The following is a 22,937-nucleotide window of genomic DNA, read 5'->3' as shown; positions in this document are numbered from 1 at the left end:
TGACCGCATGTATTTACTTAGACTCAAGTGTGCCAATGTTTTTCGACTAAGTAAACGCTATGTAACAAAGCCCCACGGACAGACCAATGTTGAAGTATGTTACTGAAAGTTACTCTCCCAGACTCCGGGAGGCCAGAAACTTGACAAACAAGACAGGAAAAGCACCCGTATATTTGTCCCAGGTCGCTTCGGGTCGAAGTGTCTTGAGAATTGAAGGATGTGTCCTTGAAGTAAGCCGTGTTGTGTGTTTCTTGGCTCAGGTGTCAAAGGTGCTACCCGAACAAAGGGTCCGAGGGGGTGTGTGTGACCCTCATTTGCATAGCGTCCATAGCGACCCCGCCACGTTCCTAGCAACCACAGAGAACAATATGGCGGCCATAGTAGGTTAGTCACAGAACTTGGTTCAAAAGATTTGAGCAGTAAATATGCAGTCTTCCAGGGACAAGCCGGTCTTGCAGCCATGACGGAGGATGAGCAGTTCCACTTCACGTTTTCTCCTAAGATTAACGAAGCGAGCAAGGTTCTCGCGGAGCAGAAGAGGGCGCGAGAGAGACTCGCTGTTATCACGCGCATGGAGACCATGATGGCCGAAGAAAGACAGAAGCAACAACAACAACAACCGGACCAGCAACCCCAGGAAACTAAAGATGACAGCGGGATTCCTCAGCCCACAGGTAGCACGTCTCTCCCTCAAGGCGCCGCTACGTCTAAGCCACCCGTCAAGACTTTTCAGAGGTACAGTTTCGAGAGCGAGCTCACCTTCGCACCCAGACTCAACGCCACGAGTATGAGATTAGCGCGCGAGCGGGAGAGACAGGGAAACGTGGTGGCTTCTTCCGCGGCAAAACAGGCGTCAGAAGAGGAGTACATGTTCACCTTCCAACCCAGGGTCAGCTCCAGTAGTCGGAGAATCGCACAGAACCTCGGCACCACGTTCATGGCGCGGCAACAGATGCATTTAGAAAGGCAACGCAAATTGGTAAGTCTTAAAAAGGTTTTAAGCTTTAGCTAAGGAATGAATATCAACAAATGTAAACACACACATTCGACGTGTTTTAACGCTTTAGGAAAGGAGTATCTAATTATTATCATTATTTCGTATATATGGTTTTGATCTGAAAGGTGTCTATCAATGACAGTCAATTTACGTTGTACTCAAATTAGTCTATAAAAATGAAAGCAGTGCCAACTCAATTTGTGCAACAAAATAATGGAGTAGCGCCTTTAAATCCCATTTTGTTTCTTCACTACCAGTCTTTCCAGTCCTCCGCTATTTGCCTAAGTCCCATTTTAGTAGGCTTGATGTATACACTGGTTTTAGAGAATCTAGGTCACCCCTGAAGGCAAAATCTCCCTGAGCTCTTCTATAGGGCGTTGTCACTTTCTCAGCTTGACGTCTCAATTGAATTACTTCATTTGAATAGAAGGGCTTCACCTTGAATTATGGCTAATAATAAAAGTGTTTTAGTGTTAAATGAAATATTTACTAAATTCAATTTGGTAATTTGCTTCTATGAGTTCAGAGGTAACTGAAAAAAGGGAAAATTTCTAGGTTAACACAAGAGAAATGGTGTTTTTTTTTTCATTTATAGCATACTGAGATCACATATTATCTTTATGTTGAAACCTTACTAAAATGCACTGGTTCTTCATGCCTCATTTTGATGATATTTTGTAAGAAATGATCTTAGTATTCTTCTAATTCAAGTAATGGAATTTTAAGAACCGTCTCTGGTCCACCCATAAATGACTGATTATGATAAAAGGCCAGAATTAATTTTCATATTTGTGAGAGGGAAAACATATTCTTGTCATCTTGTGTTCAGCGCAAGGCATACTGTAGGACTACTTGGCAGGTAAGACTTAAGTCATATTTAGCTAGAGAGAAAAATTGGGTTGGCTCCCAAAGGACATTACTATGCACCAGGTGACAGTATTCAAGGAAAATTGTTGCAAAATAAGGTTTAAAAAAAGCTGAATGTGAGCCCCCTGAAAATTATGACTTCGTGTAATGATCATTTTTTTTCAAATATGCGAGCAAAGTGCTTATTTAATGAGCCATAATTATTATTCTACTGTAAGAATATGTGCAAGCACATATCTCATTAGATGAATTTATGGCACGTACTCATTATATTTTTTATATCAGAAAATAACTGGCATTTATCATGTTAGACATTATAGAGATTTGTGATGTTAGAATTTCACCTTTAATGATTATACCATGTACCGTTGTTACAACCTGAAGAATATTCCCTACAAATGATTTGTTTTATTCATTCCATTACTACAGTACTATGTTTATCTGCTGGGACAGTGCTCACGTAAAACATGAATATTGTATAATAACAGGTTTTATTTGCTATTCGATCAGGTTGTAGGGAGCGTTTTTAATTCCCGTGTGTGTCTCACAAATCTGAGCTGTGATGTTATTAGCCTTGCAGCATCCATCTTCGTGTAGTGGCGGTGTTACGACTAATTGGATTTGACGCGTTTTATCGTTGTCTCGTCCCCACAGCTGGAGCAGGGGCAGCTCCCGTCCTTCAAAGAGCCGATGCAGTCGCGACCCAAGAGACTACGCCATCACAAGGTTCGCCATACATTTATGCATGATTTGTTGTGGCAGCGCTCTTGTTATTACCGCAATCATGTAGCCGGGGTTAGATCGCGCTCGGGGAAAAGCGTTACTCTCTGAATAATTGAAGAAAACACTGATTTCAAACAGTATCAATCATAATCATAATAACATTACCTACCAAGGACAGTAGGCGGGTGGATTCTTAAAAGTCAAACATTATATTAAGCACTGATTCAAAATTGTTTTTTTTTTCTTTATTCACTGCATACACTATTAGTATTACAAAACTGTAGTTTATATTCGCAGTTTTATATTCACAGTTTTTGCGGTCACTTCTGTTCTGCGAATTTATAATTACTGACTTTCTTTCTTCTGAACCTGCCACCACTGTGAACATATTGTTCCATGAACATGTCCATTTTTCTTGGACTGCAAAATTTTGCTACTGCAAATATAAAGGGATTTACAGTACCCAGAGTTCTTAATTACCAGTCTACTGCTGCCAACTACATTTGTAGAAATTGTTGAAATTAAAGAAAGCCACTAAGTTGTGATAATAGCATTTTGTGAATCAGTATATATACTCACATAAGATGTTGTATACCTGACTACAAGGTCATTTTGACAGGCCACCGTATTAAGGGTGATTTATTAACTGTTACGTTTTCCACTACCATAACAACCAAAGTTTGCCCAAGCAGCACTTGTTAATTTGTCTCAATTATCCTGGACAATGAGGGTATTGAAACGTCAAGAGGAACATACCATATTAAATATCCAGGTGTGAAACACCTGTGCGTATATTAAAAAAGGTTACGTCTAAGTCTGTTCAAGCTTCTTTTTGTCATAATGGTGTCTTGAAGAGTGTATTGAAGCTTTGAACAGCTGAGAACTTCCATAATCACTCGGCTTATTGTGGCTGTAGACGCACTTTTGTTCCCTTCTTTAGGCCTCACCAATTTAATTTGTTGTTTCTTGGATTCGCCCTGTCCATTTTTTCCTACTTTGCAAAAAAAAAGACATATTTTGGCCCCAGTGGTTGAAGAAAGTCCTTTTCTTCCTAGTTGTTAAAGTGTTTCAATGTAATTAATACAATGCAACTTTATTTCATTAAAAGTTCAAAATCTATTGTTTTAATCATACCCCAGCCTGGTATGTTGACTTATGGCTCATATCATAACATTTCCGGCTATCATGGGGTGCCTTGGCCTGTTTTTTTTTGCCCTGTCGCTTCATATTTTTTGTGGAAAAATCCGAGAAACAACAAATTAAATTGGTGTGGTCTTAAGTTGGAGCCTGTTACACAAAGAATAAGTCCATGAATAGGTGTTGATGTCGTTCTTCACAGTTGCCCGGGGAGGCCAAAGCCAACCTTCCGTCTCTTCCCGGTAACACCAGCGGGGAGGAGGGGGGGCAACAGGACTCCTCTTCTGACGGAGGTGAGTTCTAAATGGGCTAAACCATTTTTAAACCTTTTAGAGGTGGGGATGCTGCTTAACATGCTTGGGTTGCGTAGAGATTTTAGTATGGATAGTATTACACAACTAGCATTGTGTTAACTTAAAAAAACTTTAAAAATTATCAATAATGTGCAAAAAATTATCAACATTGTAAAATATTAGCAATTTTGTTGATTATTCATTTTACCAGGTAAAAAGCAGCAACGTTGGCTTTTTGTCAATCAATATTTGAGGATAACTTTCTTCCGGATTAACTATTATATTTTCTGAAAGCAAAGTAAAATTTTCTTCACCATGTAGATCATTGCTGTACTTAGCTTGTTGGAGCAAATGTATAATAAATGTCATTCATTCATTCATTGCCTTTAATACTTTTAAAAACCATTATGTACACTCAGGAAGCCAGTGCAAATACTCTTCCCTGACAGTGTTCTTTTTCCCAAAGTACAGTAACTGTTGTATTCATTCCAGAGCAAATGTAGTGGAAATGTACTGCTCCAAGTTGACAAAATACAGAAACGTAATGCTCAGACATCTGCCCAGGTTTCAGTGGGAAGTTAAGTTGTTCTGAACCCGTGTCCATGATGTTTTCATAACACAGTATAGGTCATGCTTCCTTGGCTCATAATGGTAGGGGGTGAGTCATTGTAGGATCACATGTACTGGCCTTTCATTACCAATCTAGTTCAGTTTAAACAAGGGGAAAGACCATTCTAGTCTTAGGCCTCACCAATTTAATTTGTTGGTTCTAGGATTTTTTCAGAAAAATATCAGGAACAAGATGAAAAATTGAAAATAAATACAGGCCTAGGCATCTTATGATAGCTACAATAGGAACCATGAAGTCAACATGCCAGGCTGGTTTATGATTCAAACAATGAATTTTGAACTTTTAATCAAAGCACTGCATTGATAGATGAAAAAACTGTAAATTTAGTAAAACAAGGGCCTTATTCAACTGTTTAGGACAAAATATTATGCATTTTGGAAACCTTTCTTTCGCAGTTCAGAAAAAAGGAAGCCGGTGAATTCAAGAACCAACTAATTACATTGGTGTGGCCTAGGTAAAAATGTGTAAAAATTCTGTAAGAATTTGTGACTGATTATTAGAGGTTGCTGAAAAATGTAACCAAAGGTTTTGTGTTTACTGGAAATTGTAATGAAAAGGAAAGAAATGTTCTGTAATTCCTTCAAATTGCCTTAATTCACGTCACTATTCTACTTCGAATCCTACAACTTTTTCTGGCCTTGTATATCATTTTGACATGACCTTTCCCCTTTGACCCAGGTTCGGACAGTGGTCTGACCCCTCGTAAGCGGCCAACGAGAGGCGGAGAGGTCAGCAAGTCACACCCCGTACCTTCACTGGGCAGCAAACTTGGTGCCTCAGCAAACGGTGAGATATGTTATGAAGATGTATTTGCTTTGCTAACATATAGTTTAGATTATTGTAATTTTAAATGACACCGTGGATATTCAATGTCTTAAGAATAGACCACTGCCCACTGTTGTCAAGAGCAACACAATTCAGGCAAATGTCTGTTTTAATAAAGATTGAATTGAAAAAAAATATGTAAGACATCTGTGAATCTACCATGACATACATGTAATAACTAACTTGCCTCATCTTTGAATGAATGTACACACTGGACGTTCATGACATGTGCAATGGACCTATACCATTATTAGGTCACAGTTTGTTTACCTGTTCTAAAGAACATTCTAGAACGGTCAGTTAAAGAATCAAGATCATTTCAAAGTTTTCAAAGTAAGGTATGTCTGATTTTTGCTGCGTCTAGTTGTGTTGACACAGCATTACATGCCGCATGGGTGATTTAGTTGTGACATTAGACGAAAGTAGTACTGTATCATAAGCCTTATATAAGGCTAACGCTACACAAACACACACCGCGCTATGCACCCCTGTACAATATAGACGTGGATTGACCGGCATTCATTGCGGTTAACAAACTGTGACTACCAATAATGGTATAGGTCCATTGTTCTAGAACAATACTAGATGAAATCATACCATAGGTCAATTAAGGTCAACTGAGGTCAATTAAGTGCAGTAGTAAACCAGCATATCGGCAGATGTGTACTGCACCTGCGCGAAACCCCCATTTTTCATGGTTTTCCGACTGTTCGTTCAATTTTTGGTCATCGTTGCATCAGAATTTTGCCTTTTTTCCTTTATTTCCAATATTTTTTCCGAAATAACATTCTCAAACTACAGACAGAGTGTTAACCTTAAATTATATACGCGAATACATGTACAACCTTATATGAGACGTTCTGCCAAAGTGCTAAAAAAGTATGCACAATACATTTAGTCGTTTCTTGCAGGTGCAGTACCTGAGGAAGGTGACAGACGGTCACCGAAACTTTGGCTGAATAAACCTCTTTGTTGTGTAAAATGAGTTTCTATTCAATATATCAGACAATAAGTATCTGGAAGAAACTATGTAAATCTATTGCTTGTCTGTTCTTAATGTGAATACCCAGAAGGAGAAATTGTTCTTGCTATAAAGTAGCTGCTCATAAGATGTTGGAGTTGCATGACTAAAATATGTTAAAATTTTGTCATTTTAGATCTCCCATATATTCATTTTTTGTATTTTTCTGATTCTTCAAGAAAATGTGCCTACTTTTAGTTTGTTTACATTGTATGTCAGATTCTGATAATAAAAGTCAATATACATGACATGTATCAATGTACTCTATCTCATATATAGAGTGCACTTTTTACAGAAAAGCACTTAATGGGGGCTTTCTAGAACACTTTTGCTAAAAAGCACTGTATGCGGGTTTCAAGAACACTTTTACTGGGAACATGAAGTCATAGATTGCTAATGGCCGTGTGTCAACAATAAGCTTTCTGTTGTTGCCATTGATAGTAACATCTTGTGACTGTGTCTATGTTTATGACCTAGGACTACATGGTTCCAGAAGGAAAACCTTGCCTCCCAAATATCTGCCTGGCCTCCCAGGTTGTTGTTTTGAATAATTTTACATTTGGTGATGGCATTCTTGTTGTCGGTGTTGGTCTGTGGTGTATCTGTTGGGTCCGTGTTGTGATTCGCCTGAATCAAAGGGTGACTATCCAGGTGTGCTGAAGAAGGGTGATGGAGAATTTAACCTTTCCAGAGACATCTGAATGTGACAAATTCCAGCTCTGATTATCCTTTACATTGAAGCATTTAAAGTGGGAAAATTTTGTACTGGACCAGGGCTCTAGCAAGCACCTGTTTTTCTGTCAATTGCAGGAACCTTGAGGCATACGATAGAAAAATTTTCAAAGTTTAACCAATCTGTCAACTTTGAGGGACAAAATTGAAAAAAAAATCTTGGGTAAAAAAATATTAAAAAACATCCAAATGACCACCATCAACCACTCTCATTCCCGTGATTTGCCTCTCAAAATGTGGGGAAAAAAATGGAGCTGACTAGAGCCCTGCTATACTGGACAGACTTTTGAAAAATAAGCAGATATATTTCTGCCCTGTCCATTCTAGAACACATTAATACAATAATGTACATGTATGTTCATCAATGTTTCGGTTTGAAATTAGGATCAAGTTCTATGTTAAATGTTGTCCTCCTTTTCCATCTTTCGCTCTCATTTGTTAAAAATTTTAAATTTATGACATATTTGTTAATGCATGAACATGGTCTTTCACAGTCTAGTATGTGACTGTTTAACACTGTGGCATGAAAAATAAAGAACAAAAAGAGACATTGTGCCTTGCACAAACTAATGCATGTTTTTGTGTTGTGCAAACAATAACGAAAATGAAGAAACATGTTTTAGAATACATGTATCACTGTTCTCTTTTGTAACATTCAATATTGTGATTTTCCAGATATCAACAATCCCCCAGCCACAGCCCCTCCCTCTCACCAGCGCTCACAGACACTACCTCCCACCACCGCATCAACCTCCCCTCGACGCAGGGTCAACACAGCAAAAATCTACGCCAACGTAACACGGGTCAAAAATGCCAAGCTTGCAGCTGAAAGGGCTATGAGGGTAATTAGTGGTCAATTTTATCAGAGATTTCTAGCTACAGATTTCCTATTGTAGAGTGGAACTCTCTGTCACCAAGTACAGTAGGGGCATCACCACTAGATAGCTTTGAACAATGTTTAGAGTTAGATGTCTAAGGGCTAGGTGAAACACGTGGTTGAGTGTAATGTAGCCAGCTGCTGCTGTGCCACGTGCCTGCGAAACGGGTGTATTATGCCAAGGGGCAGTTATTCCGGTTATTGATAGATACAGATAATAGTATGTGATATGGCAAACTTTGGCTGCAACAAAATTTGAGAATCGTTGATCTTTCTCAGGTCTTGGAATTTATTTAGGAACATAACTGCTGATTTCATTTTTCAGGATTGCATTATACAAACAACCCAGTCTATTTCAGTTAATATTCAATACATAATTATCTAAATTGTAATAATTTTTATTTTCTAAATGCGTCTAACCCTCAGAAGACAGGGAACAGCTGATACTAAACCGGATAGTGAGTGTGTGTGTTGTGAGCATTGTTGAAATTGAGAATATGGCTGGTTTGTTTTTCCACAGATGAAAAGAGTATTTACCATTCATGGTCCCTACCCATTTGTGAGGAAGGCTCTGAGGGAAAGAGGCTGGGTGGAACGGTTTATCAAACCTGAACTGAAGAAAAGGGAACGTTCAAGCAAAGAGGAGGATAGCGATGATGATGATGATGGAGGTAAGGTGCTTTCTTTAACTTTATGAAAACATGACTTCAGTGGTTAGTGACCCTGCTTCTGGACCAAGAAGTTGGGAGTTCGAATCCTGCCCATTGTTGTTCACCCGACATGCACTGAAAAGGGTCTCAGTCCCTAGGACGTAATATTCAGCCATGGTCCACTGCTCATTGTGCTTGTCAAAAAGAGCTAGGGGAATTTCCCAGGTACAATGAACCTGTAAATACTGTACATAGTGTAGGTTCTTCTTCTGTTATGACCAAGGACTGGATCGAGATCACTTTCCTTTCCTTTCCTTTTCTTTCCTTTAGTACACAACCAAAAGAAACACGTGTTTGCTGTTCAATGTTGGCAGCTCTTGTGTTAATGCACAAATGTTAATTGAGAAAAGACTAGCCCAGCCAAGATAGGTTATCTTAAGCTTTGAACGGAAAGCAACCAGAAATTCAGCACTGTGGACAGCAATCAACCTAACCCTCTCAATTCTTGGCATTTTTGTACAACAACCAGCTATTACTGTAATTCCTGATTTTTTGTAGTACTTTTATGTTCGTGGTTTTCATGGTCACTTCAGAATCTGTACCAGGAACTTATCATTAACAAATAATTTGCAGACTTTCTTTTTTCTGTACCTGCTGCCACTGTGAACGTAGTTCCATGAAGATGTACACTTTTCTCAGACTGCAAACTTTTGCTACCTCAAACATCAGTATGTAGTGACTTGCACTTCCCTGAAGTGAACATTACTGAAACAAGACAACTGTCATCTTGCCACAGATAATGGGAACAGCAGTGACAGCGATGATGACGGCGTGTGTGACGCTGTTTGCCAGGACAGCACGACGGAGGTGGACAGCGGAGACGGCGACAGCGAAAACGTGTATGGCATCATGGTGGGTAACGAAGAGATGCTCGTGGTACGTGTGTTGCCTTATTTTTCTTTCGCTTCGTTTGTTTTCAAAGTTGCATGAAGAGGTGGCACGTGTTGTAAGTATGATAACAGCACCGAGGATTAAATACTGGCTCTGAAAATGGCTTCTCTATGAAGAACTCGCTGTTACATGCAAATTCAAAATACCAAAAATTGTACGATTCTTAGTGGCAAATTTGCAGACACCAAATCGGTCTGTGTCCTCATCAGTGTTTGGACACAGTATCAACGATTAGCCAAAAGGCCTGGTGGGCGTCACTTCACCATACAGGGAGAGAAGTCGTGCAAAGTACCTAAATTCCCAAGGGCTTGTCAGGGATTCAAACCTAGGATCTCTTGGTTCCGGGTCAAACGCTCTGACCATTACCCTATGCGATGCCGCACTCAAAATGTAAGGGCACGAGAGTTCTTCAAAGGGGACATGTTTTGAGAGCTAGGGTAATGCATGCTTCACTATCTGTTGCACTATACTATACTATGCTGCCTTAAATAATATATGCTAACTTCAATACATAAAGCACTTTCATAGTCTTTTTAATATTAGTTTGCATTTGCATAATATGCCAAGCATTGTGTGTGTTAACTATTTTGTGTTGCATGTTCTAACAATAGATTTTCTTGCAGTATAAGTTGCATTATTTTATGTTGCCATGTCAATCATATCTTTTTCTTTTTGTACATCAATGCCTAACACGTTGCCTGCCCTGCTACATGTATGTCTTGGCTATGCTTCTCTACTGTACAAGAACTTTTCAAAATCTTGCGAAATACGGGGCATCTTTGCAAATTAGGAGGGTCTTGGATCTGGATGAAAACAAAAATGACAATGAAATTCAGAGACCTTTTCACATTTGACAGTCTTTGATACTGTAAAAGATATCAAATTCTTCCCTAAAAACAAATCTTCCAGGTTCGTTTTTCGACAATTGCAGGAACTTTGCTGCATATGAATTCAATTTAAAAAATTCTAAACAAATCCGTCAACCTTGACATTCATAATTGACAAAAATTACGAAAATGGGAAACAAACATACCTAAAAGCATCCAAAGGACCACCACCACCAACTCTCAACCCCGTGACTTGTTTCTCAAAATTAGAAGTTGTGTTTTTAAAGGCTTGAAAATTTGGCCCGGACTCCCCTAGACTGCGAGCACTCTCCCCCCAGGTCTGATCATGAACCTGGGCTGACAGAAAGAAATTTTGAGCTGACTAGAGCCCTGCTATAGTGTTATGTGTTTTTTTAGTAACCATGGTTGTTTTCTGTTACAGTCACGGATGTTGCGGAACGCTAACCCCTCCTTCATCTGGACCTGTCGGGCGAACACATTTGACAGCAGGATGCTGAGAAAGGACCAGATCTACAATCATTTTACAAAAGCCAACTTCACCACCAAGGTCTTGTCTGCATTCTCATTTGATATACATCACATGTATAATTTTTATAAGTTTACCTTCACAGAAGGAAGTCATATTGGTTTTACTCAGTTTCTTCTTCGTCTTTTTGAAACAAATAAGGTCAATGACCTTGACCAGACAGCTATCACCATGGTAACTGGTGCTGTAGCAGACACCCTGTTGTGTTAGATTACATTATGTTACAAGTAAGAGGGGCTGGTCCCCATATAATGTGAAATGTTTTAGTAAGAATAAACAGTCTAGCAGTAGGTTGTTGGGCTTCACCATTTGAAGAATAATTTGTCTTAATATGTTTAACTTGAGGTACTTTTGGAGAACCCAAGTGCTCAAAATAGATTTGTATGAGTTTTGCTTCAAGTTGGTTGCAGTTGTTTCACATCAAGACAAAACTTGTGGTTTTAGCTCCAAAAATATATTTTCCTTAGGTTGATAGAATATAGGGATTTTCTTTGTACACAACTGGTAATGTATCTCACCTGCTTACAATGTTTAACGAAACGGGATGAGGGGGGATACAAACTTAGCCATGTTTTGGATTGTGTTCTTGCCGCAAAAGTGCCACCTACATTGGCGACATACAAGCATTATGTTAGACACATACCAACTAGTAACTTTATTATTTGCCATACATTGTACCCGTGACAATCGTTGTGCAATAAACTTTGACTTGACTTGACTTGACTATTGTATGGTGGCGAGAAGCAGAACTCCAGTCAGAAGCTCTGAGGAAGGTGTCTTATATGCATGGAAACATACTCTAGTAGGTGAAATACAATACTTGTTGTGTAAGACAAAAATCCCTATATTCTACATGTATATAGTGGTTTTAGCATTCAAAAGCTTTCAGTTCTAAATTTGCTGCAAATTTTTTTCCAGGTGGGGCTGTGCATGAACCTACGGCAGCTACCCTGGTATGAAGACACAGATGCCAACTGGTTTTACCCTCGCTGCTACCGTCTAAGTGTCGATGAAGAAAAATTTGATTTTATTGGTAAGTACTTGACTTTTGTAAGTCCATGCAGGTTTGAAGATTTTCTCACATGATGTTTGGAAAGGGATGGAAAAACTCAACTAGGATTTAAACAGTAAGAAAATAGAGTTCCACGACATCCTATCTTTGCCAAATAATAAATTTTATGACCATTGAATTATAAATGTTTTTCATTAATCAATATGCAAATAAGATCATCATTGGCATATTTTTTTTCATCTAATTATGTCAAGTATCACTTAAGCTACCTACAGACCAAAAATCACAATGTTCCTGCAATACGTTCAATGAGTTATCTTCCTTGAAACATTTTTTCAACAAATGCCCCTGCAGTTCCGGAACAAGCTAGATTTTGTGAATGTAGCCTGTCCAGATCATAAGATATCAAAACCGGAAGTTCCATAACAAGCTGACAGGGGGCGCAAAATTTAGTCATTTTGAGGTCTCTTTAAGACTTACCTATCCAGCAGATATCAACTTGAAGATAATTCATTCGAGTTATCGTGTTTAGAGACAGACAGACACACACACATACACGGATGCCACCAATGGACCTATCATATTACGTCACAGTTTGTTTACCGCAATGAATGCCGGTCAATCGATGTTTATATTGTACAGGGGTGCGTAGCATGGTGTGTGTTTGTGTAGCGTTAGCCTTAATATAAGGCTTTTAATACAGTACTACTTTCGTCTAATGTCACAACTAAATCACCCATTACGGCATGTAATGCTGTGTCAACAAAACTAGACGCAGCAAAAATCAAACATACCCGACTTTAAAAACTTTGAAATGATCTTTATTCTTTAACTGACCGTTCTAGAATGTTCTTTAGAACAGGTAACAAACTGTGACGTAATAATGTGATAGGTCCATTAACCTGCTTGGCAAAGGTAACATAAAAATGTTTTTTTCATGACAGATGACTATAGACTGACGGCAGCAGCCAGTGTGCTGAAGGTCACCCTCCAACAGCTCAGACCTGAGGTCGACACTCCCAGCCAATCAGACGAGGAGGAGGATGATGATGATGAAGAGGAGGATGGGGAGGAGGAGGAGGAGACAGTACCGTCAGATGTGGACACACCGCGCAGTACCAACAGCCAGAAAACCAACACTACAACAACTACCTGCAGTCCCAGAGGTTTGTCTGCATTACACTCACATGCACCTGCAGTTGTTGTGAGATGTACAGTCAAACTTGCCCAAGCAACCACCTCATGATTTGACAGCATGACAGTGTTCGTGCAATGTAAAATGATGTCGACTTGGTCACTTTGGGTGTATGGGGCAGTCTATTCTAAAATAGGTGGAAGTTTTACTGCAGTTTTCTAACCATTTTTTCTCAGTCCCCGGGGTGGTCTTAGACACATTTGACTGTACACTGATTTGATATCAACTGTCCCAATTGCTAAGACTAAGAAATTCATAATGGTTTAGACTTTATTGTTCTAGAAAGCCATTGTTATAGTAATTGTATTAAATGTTCTGGAAGGTCATTAAAAATTTGTTGTAACATCATAGAACGTATTTCAGAAGAATGATATAACAATTCAATTATCAAATAAATAATATTTGTGTAAACTTTTGTTCCAGCACAAAAAGTAATTTAATGCTCTCACCTATAGCTAGAGCTTTTGACCAATCATTCTGGTCTTCTTCAATAGACTGACCCAGTGAGAATTTCGCCAGATACATGCAATATGCTTTGACCCAGTGTTGATGCCACACTTTAGAAAAGCCATGTGACAAGTCTCACTGGGTCAGTCTATTGCAGAAGTGAACATTTGAAAATGAATGTGTTGAACAAAAGTTTAATATTTTTAACTACCAACAAAGATGGACTTCAATGAATGATTATTTCATTATGCATGTAACTCATGTAACTGTGAAAAGAAATTCTTGTATCAAAATCAATATTTTTCTGTTTTTGTGTAATGGGTAATATAATTTCTGTGTCTCCACAGTAACAGGTAGAAAACAGAAGAAAGGTGGAGTTGTACCGACACAAGTTGTGCAGACATCCCTGACTATCCTGGACAGTTTCCTCTCCTGTCTGGAGCATGATGACATAGAGGATGGCAAGGAGGTGTGTTTTACATTATCATCTTTTCTGTTAAATGATACACTTCATATCACGTAAAATCACGTACAACTGTTTAGTAATAGTACACTTCTGTCACAGTAGTAACTGTTGCAATTGACTTCAATATGTAAGATATTATACTGAAGGTATTATACAGCATATGTGTAATGTTTAAGTTAAAAATTGTATGATTTTTTTTACTATATGGATATCTCTCATTATGAGATGAGGTACATACTCATTAACCAATATCATATTTTTCTCCATTTACAGCATTTTCCTCCTAACCTGCCAGAAGAGACATGGAACACCTTTATACAGCAGTACTATACTTTGGTCCAGTAAGTTGACTTTTATTTGCCCTTAGTCTGTCCAGTAAGTTGACATTTACTTTAGTCAATCTGTATCTGTATCTGTATAGCCGGTATAACCGCCTTTCGGCGTAACACACCAGCTTCGCAGGCACGCGGCGCGGCGGCAGCTGGCTATATTACACCGATCGACTTGTTACACCTAACCCTTGAACTTCTAGCTCTAGACATTGTTTAAAGCTATCTATTGACAATGCCCCTACTGTACTTGGTGACAGTGAGTTCCACTCTGCGATAGTTCTAGGAAAGAATGAATTCTTGAACACCTCAATCCTCGGTTGATAACTCTGGTACTTGAATGCGTGGCTAAACTAAATGCTAACTAAATGTCTGACCGTTTCTAAAATCATATCCAGTTGCTTGAGCAACTGTTTTTTTGGCATATTTTATTACTTGGATGTCTAACGCTTAGTATCTAAGTATGAATTAATGTATCCTTCATCGATGTACCTTTATCCTTGAGTTGTGATAAGGATAGTTGTTATTATCATTATTATTATTGTTATTGGTTAGTTACTGTTTATTCTTTATTATCATTGCCATTATCATTATTTATTGTATCCCAGTTTTACTGTTTGTATGTGACTGTTGTGTTTTGTTGTGTAAAACAGGGCCCCATTGAAAAGAAGTGCAATCACTTAATAGGCCACCCTGTATAAAAATGACAGAAATAAAATAAAAAAATATTAATAGATTTTGAGAATAAAGGAACTAGAGAAGTAACATTCGCATCGCAAATGCATATTATGTTTACCTTCGGACATGGTCTGCCCTGTTAATTTTTACTCAAACACATTCACATACATGTACTACTAGTATATGGTGACAGGAGTAGAGCAGACCATGAAATTGCAACATTGTGTAACCCAACACCAATCACCATGATGACAGACGTAAACAAATCATGTTATTGGCCTGGTCAGAGGTTAGTGTTTGGAACAGAAAAGGAGGAAGAAACTGAGTAAAAGCAATATGTTTTCCTTCGGTAAACATAAACATACTCAATACTCTTATATGCCTTTTTTCTTCAGTGACTGTGGCACCCTGAGTACAGACAGTGATGTAGACATAGATCGGTGTGTGGACACACTGGAACAGTTTAAGGAGGCGTGGCCACAGTGTCAGATAGACGGCACCACCAACATGTGGATCGTCAAACCTGGGGCCAAGTCAAGAGGCAGAGGTGGGTTTGGTTTTCCTCTTACGTATCTGGATCCATCTGGACCTTGCAGAGTAAAAAATGTCCACATGCATATATAGCTTAACCAATTTTTTTGTCTCCTGGGAGAGTTTTTCGCTGCCGAAAAATCAATCGTAAAGTTGGGCTGCAAATCCGACATTCTGGCGGCGGCAGTCGGTACGGGCCTTCCCGCGCTGATTTTGACGGAGGTGTTCGAGTTGCTAGGGCATTGCTAAGGGGGGCGTGGCTTATGGAACGGTCCATTGCAACATTATATAACCCAATACCAGTCACCATGGTGACAAACGTCAACAAATCATGACATTGGTCAGGTCAGAGGTCACTGTTTGGAGAAAAAGAAGAGGAAGAAACAGAGCAAAAACAATATGTTTTCCTTTGGTAAACATAATAAACAAACAAACAAGCACAAACAAACCATCTGGCTATTGTGGCCACATTTTATTGGTCCAGGTTTTGGATTATTTCTCGCACTGATCCTATCCTATCTATAGTAGTATCTGATAGAATCCTATCTATAGTAGTCTGTCTTTGCTAATCATCTGAGAAAAAGCCATTGATAAGGTTTTTCATTGTTTTTCAGAAATCAAAGTGATGAACAAACTAGAAGATATCTGTAAGCTGGTAGAAAGCACAGTTGTGAAGAAGGAAGGAAAGTGGGTTGTGCAGAAATACATTGAGGTATGTCAACATTTTTTTCTTAGACACACATGATAGAATAACTTTAAAGTTAATATTATTCAGTGTTGAACAATGTCTGTGTCAAAAAAAAAGTGTATTTGGTACTATATGGAACTTTAACTTTGTAATCACTGATGCTCGATATGTTATTATATATACTTTGCATTACTACACACATTTCATGTTTGAAACCTACAATTTTTATTGCAGGATCCTCTGCTGATTCACAACACCAAGTTTGACATCCGTCAGTGGTTCCTGGTGACAGACTGGAACCCTCTGACCATCTGGTTCTACAAGGACTGCTACCTGAGGTTCTGTTCTCAGGAATTCTCCCTGGAGAACTTCCACGAGTAAGTGCATGTTCCCATTAAGGCCACACCAATTTAATTTCTTGGTGAACAGATTTTTCTAGAAAAATAATGGAGCGGGCGGGCGAAAAACAAAAAATAAAAACAGGCCTAGGCATCCTATTATGGCCCAAAATAGTACGATAAGAGCCATGAAGTCAACACGCCAGGTTGGTTAAAAATTTAAAGAATGAATTTTGAACTTTTAATGATCCCACTGCATTGAAAGATGGAATAACCGTAACAACTAGGAAGAAACGGACTGTTTTCAATTGTTCAGGGCAAAATATGAGCATTTTGCAGTTGATTCTGAATTTTTTTGGGGGGGGGGGGGCAAATCAGAAAAAAATGAAGCGGGCGAATCCGTTAACCAAGAAATTGAATTGGTTTGGCCTAATGGCATCCAGTGCAATTTCTAGGCCTGGATTTTCAAAGATAATTTTCTGGTCACCACATAATCATCGGCCATTGTACAAAACGCCAAGCATTGAGATGGTTAGGTTGATTGCTGTCCAAGGTGCTGATTTTTTGGTTGCTTTCCGTTCAATGCTAAAGATGACCTATCTTGGCAGGGCTGGTGTGTTCAGTCAATTTTGTCCAACTTTCATAACCATATATCCTAGTAGATTTCATAATGAAGGCAACTTTTTATTTCCCAAAGTTTTTTTTTTATTCACATACACATTTGCATCAGTTTTAGGGCTCCCAATGGATATCATCAAATAATCAAATCAATATGGCCTAATAATAAATTACTGTGAGATACATGTAGATACAGTCATTATAATGCTGTTTTCCTTTTTTTCAGAGCCATTCACTTGTCAAACAACTCAGTGCAAAAGAACTACAACAGCCCTCGTGCAAGTAACATCCCAGCCAACCTCATGTGGCACTCCAAGACCTTCAAGGAGTACCTCAGGTGAGGGACATGTCTTAGAAACAGGAACACTAAGACACAAATTTTGAGATTTTAAAAAAATATTTGAAAAAAAATCTCCAGATTTATTTTGAGATTTTTTTCGTTTTCAATGAAGCAGGAAGGGTCTCACTTGGGGGGGTATTATGATCCTTTGGGTAACAGAGAACCTTTCTGCAAAATATCAGATGTGTAGGTTTAAGTAGTAAAAGGCTAGATGCACTTAAACTGCTCTCCTCAGTCTAAAAAAAATCAGTTTGCTGTTTAGTACTTTTTAGGTCATGTAGGAAATTGACTCTATGTTTAATATAGACTATTTCACCTTTCTCTCAATCGAAAAATGTCTTTTAAAAATCTATAGTGTAATGTATAGTGTTAGCACTATTATTAAAATTCTGACTTTTTGTTTCCATGTGTAATCAGATCTGATGGCAATGGTGACATGTGGGAGTCCCTGGTGTATCCAGGCATGAGACAGGCTGTCATCTATGCAATGGAGGCTTCTCAAGATATGATCGAGGGCAGAAAGGTAGGCTGAAAAACGCTGTACAAAAAATGCAAAAATAAGTGAAAATTTGAATATTATAAAGCGAAAACAAGCAAAAATAAGCGAAAACTTATTTTTTTGAGACCCCTGAAAAATCTATTTTTTTTTTGTGTGTGTACCTCAGTGAAGGTTAGACAGGTAATGAGATATGCAACACAGTTAGTTACTCAAGCAACTGGATATGATTTTGGAAATGGTCGTGCATTTCAGGTGACATCTGTGTCCATTATATCACCAGGGTCCATAATATCGTCACCTTGAGAAACAGTGTGCTTAAAGATATTTTACTGCAACATACTTTTGGTATGCACTCCTTCACACATCAAATGTACATACCTAGGGTATGTTGCAGTACAAATATCTTTAAGCACACTATTTCTCAAGGTGGCGATATTATGGACCCTGGTGATATTATGGACACAGATGTTAACTATATACAGACACTATTTTTTTCAGGATTGAAACCAGAATCACAGCATTAATTTTCATAGGCCTAATTATTGTTGCCCACACATCTACCAGTGCTTTACAATGTCACCAATCCATTAACTGCCTTTTTAATCTCCTGCAGGGTTCCTTTGAGCTGTATGGAGCAGACTTCATGTTAGACACAGACCTGAACCCGTGGCTGATTGAGATTAACTCCAGCCCCTGTATGTCCCCCTCCACCACCATCACAGCAGAGATGTGTGCCTCTGTGCTGGAAGATACCATGAAAGGTCAGGAACAGTACCTGTAATTCATCATCTTTTTGTGGTACTTTTATGTTGACAGTTTTTGTGGTCACTTCCGTACTGCAAACTTATCTTTAGTAGACTTTACTGTGAACAAGTAATTCACAGACTTTCTTTCTTCTGCACCTGCTGCCAAGTCAAACATATACATGTAGTTCTGCAAACATGTCCACTAGCTTTTCTCAGACCACAAAATTTTGCTACTGCATGTGAATTACAGTACTCTTACTAGTTGTTGCTGCTTACTGTAATTCCTGATTTTTCATCACTTTTTGTGTTCACGGTTTTCACAGTGACTTCTGTGCTATGAACCTATCATTACTGTTATCAAATCATTTGTCTTTGGCCCTCCTCTATGCACATGCTGCCACAATGAAGATTACATTCCGTGAACATGTCCATTTACTCAAACCATGAAATTTTGCTAAAAAGAAGAAAAAGTTGTAACTATCCCAGGCCTGTATAACTTTCCTCTGTTTGCATCTTTATTACTCAATCTTGCTCCCAAATGTGTTGGAAAAATATAAATGGCTTTCACAATTTTCAACATACGCATGTTAACAACCTCAACTCAGTTGTGTTGAAATGACATATTTAAGTTTTTTAGCAGGACAGTTAGCTCTGTACATCATTCTTACCAATGTTTTTTTCTTCCCCTCTATTTAGTTGTTCTGGATAGAAGATCAGATAAAAATTGTGACACGGGGAGATTTGAATTAGCATTTAAACAGGTAAGTTTTGTCATCAGTACACATGTCATGTTGTTAAGCTGTTTTTATGCTGATTTTGTGTTGTGTAATATAAGTAGTTTATCTTTTTCAAATTACATTATACAGCTTTATCGACTTTGATAAAAAGATGGCCATCCACCAACTGTTCAAACAATATAAACTGTATATATGATTTAGTTTGTACATTATGTTCTTTTTGTTTGTATATTATGTAAATTTTGTGCCAATTTATGTAATTTGATTTATCTTTTGTCTACTACTGATTAATTGTAAAAGTTTTGTTCTTTTATTCTATTTGACTGTATTGTATTGTAGCAGACTCCAGGAAGAATAGTTTTAGATTAATTGTAACACTAGTGGAGATCCAAATAAAACAAACAAACAAACAAACAAATAATTAAACATTCTATGTTTCAACAGAGCACAATCCACATCCCACCTTACATCGGGATCAGCCTGTCTGTTGAGGGGCAGGCCATCCACAGACCTGTGGAGAGACGACAGTCGCAGGCCAACAATGGGACAACAAACGGCAATGACTCAGGAAACGCAACCCGCGACTCCAACAACGCTTCAACAAACAAAACAAACTCTGCTGTCAACTCTTCGCAAAACGGTTCAAGTAGATCTGGAGTTGGCAACGCTGGCGGAAACTCTTCGCAAAACGGTTCAAGTAGAAACTTTGGACAGCAATCAAATTCTCCTCCGAAAATCACGTATTCGACACAGGGACATAATAATAAGGACTCCTCCAATGTACCCGAACCTGGGAAAAATGGCGGCCCGCCTCTACCTCATGGGTATCACAACACGAGAGTGAAGGCTAAAAGTGCGCTGATGCAGTCCAGTAGGAAAACCGCGGTGCCCGCCATCCGACTGTACAACAACAGGTCACCCAACAACAGACAGGCCATGCCGCTGAAACATGTGGAGGGGTCAGACTTCAGTAATGTGGAACAGGATGATACAGGTCTGCTATAGTCATTAAATGTGTTATTACCTTTGTCAGAAGGTTATGTGTTTAGATATACCATACAATGTATATAGGGGTTGCTGATTTGGCCTTTCAGTCACCTTACTGATCTCAGTCTATGCTAGCTATCGAGTGCTGCTTTATCCACATACTGTAAGCTGAAGCAATCTACAATATATATTGCATAACACAAAGCAAAACAACATACACGTAATACACTACTATTACATAGAAAAGCAACACAAATATTAAACAAAATGACGAAGGTATTAGATTTTTGACCTCTAGTTATGTTTTTCAATTCAAGGATTTATTTTTTTCTTTGAAATTTAAATTCAATTTTACTATTTGGCATTTCCTGTCCTTTCAAATTGTTTATTTATGGGCTTGTTAGTAACATACTATATTAGGTATGTTTCATTGTTACATAGTGTGTGACCCTTCTAACCTTTGCCCTTTGCCCCTAGCCACAGCGGAAGCTTCCTCCGACGTCCAACCACAGGCCTCGGGCCTCACCTGCGTCTCCTGTGGTGGGGTCGGCAGCAGAAAGACGTCGGCGCTACCAAATAAGGAAAACCTCCTGTTCCCAGTGCCCAGGGACGTTCCCATCATGCCCCTGCCCCTGGCCATGCAGGGCATCGACCTCCAGCCCAAAATGGTGGCCAAGAACTCTGTCATTAGCATAAACGCCCTCCCCATCCAGAGCGATTCCGTGAGAATCGGTTTTCACCGTGACGCGACGGGACACCACCTGCACCGCCGCCACCACCTCAACAACCCCCATCACCCGCACTACCACGAGGGACGGGGTATGAACGGGAAGAAGAAGTCCAACGCGGTCCACCGGACCGTCCTCAACACGGGAATCGTACAGCCACACGTCCGCCCCATCGCAATCGTGTCACAGTCATACAGGTGATGCAAAAGTCACCATCCTCAGCATGAGTTACGCATAAGGCCATGTTGATTTGATTACATATGGAGGACCTCCTCTGGGAACCCCAAAACTGAGAACTAGGTCATCTTCAGCATTCAACGGAAAGCAACCAACAATTCAGCACTGTGGACAGCAATCAACCTAACCCTCTCAATCCTTGGCATTTTGTAGAATGATTATATAGTGACTTATTAGCAGCTGCTTTGTATGATTTACAGTATGGTCTAAAACTTTTTTGGGGGAAACACACGAAAATTTGTGCACATGCAAATGCCAATCATATCAACATGGCCTTTACTGTAGATTGAATCTTGAGAGTTGTTATACCAGGGATTCACAAACCAACACCCAACATTATGTGGTTATGTACATGTACTAAATGTACATGTGACATGCAGCAAATATTTGTATACTGCAATTTTCTTATGGTTCCAGGTGTGCCACTGATGAAATTTGTAAACTTTCCATGACTTGCTCTTACTGTTGAAAGAACATTGTCACTGTTTGTGCACTGTCTCTGCAACAGTTACTGTTTGTCTAAATGTTGTGGCAGTGATTGTACATGTATAGACCCAGTAAAACTTTTTACATTATGAGATCCTCTGCAGTAAGAATCATACTGTCGATTAGAAATTCTGAGATTTTTAAAAAATATTATTTGGGCTAGAATATGCAGTTATATGCAAGCTTTGCCTATGTGCAGAATTTTGAGCCTTGAGCTGGAAGATTATGTAAATGAGTGAGATTACTTTTAACTAGACAGTAACTTTGTTACAAATCTCCATAAGACACTTTAGGTGTTTTTCCTTTGGAGATATATTTTGTTTATAGACCTTCTAGCTTGAAACAACTTCCAGAAATGACTGACCATCACAGGCTAGATTTTATTTTATTTTTTTAAATTCCGAGATTGATTCATCGAGTATGTACAAAAGTGCAAAACAGAAAGCAGCAGACTTTGTCAAAAATATCTGCTATTTTTCCATGACCAGGATATACTACACAAGCTCTCCTTGCTGGCACTGATTTCTGCAATATTCTTTTTTTTTTAATGCTTGGAAACTTGCTTGAGTGCCTTCCTTGTTGCAGCTTGATCCAGATTGTTTGCCTTATGTTGTTGTGTTTGACAATGAAAAATCAGTGAGTTATGTGTTTTTCTTGCATTATAAAGATTAATCACAACAAAAGTAGAAAACAAATAGATGAAGGATTCTGCACTCCTCTACAGGAATATGTAATGTAAAATCTAATAGTTTGTATTTTTCTATTTCAGTATTTGCTTCTATCAGTTGTTTAAGTGT

The 22,937-nt window shown here is 38.7% G+C and overlaps 1 protein-coding gene across 1 annotated transcript; it reads left to right on the top strand.

The window, feature by feature from the left end:
* The first annotated feature begins 103 nt into the window (after positions 1-103).
* Positions 104-21,618, top strand: LOC109476679. The gene is made up of 22 exons (XM_019777686.1): positions 104-979; positions 2,519-2,590; positions 3,927-4,017; positions 5,327-5,434; positions 6,972-7,028; positions 7,902-8,068; positions 8,624-8,774; positions 9,550-9,689; positions 10,974-11,099; positions 11,997-12,111; positions 13,035-13,256; positions 14,080-14,201; positions 14,472-14,539; positions 15,601-15,752; positions 16,351-16,448; positions 16,659-16,801; positions 17,607-17,717; positions 18,138-18,243; positions 18,833-18,980; positions 19,662-19,726; positions 20,147-20,696; positions 21,167-21,618. The coding sequence occupies exons 1-22, from the start codon at positions 461-463 to the stop codon at positions 21,616-21,618; spliced, it is 3,783 nt and encodes a 1,260-aa protein (XP_019633245.1). The 5' UTR covers positions 104-460.
* The last annotated feature ends 1,319 nt before the right edge of the window (positions 21,619-22,937 follow it).

This window comes from Branchiostoma belcheri, unplaced genomic scaffold (genome assembly GCF_001625305.1).
Source record: "Branchiostoma belcheri isolate BF01 breed outbred unplaced genomic scaffold, Haploidv18h27 scaffold39, whole genome shotgun sequence".
NCBI classification, from domain to species: Eukaryota; Metazoa; Chordata; class Leptocardii; order Amphioxiformes; family Branchiostomatidae; genus Branchiostoma; species Branchiostoma belcheri.
The sequence above is the reverse complement of the archived record's forward strand: the minus strand, read 5'-3'. Positions and strand labels throughout refer to the sequence as shown.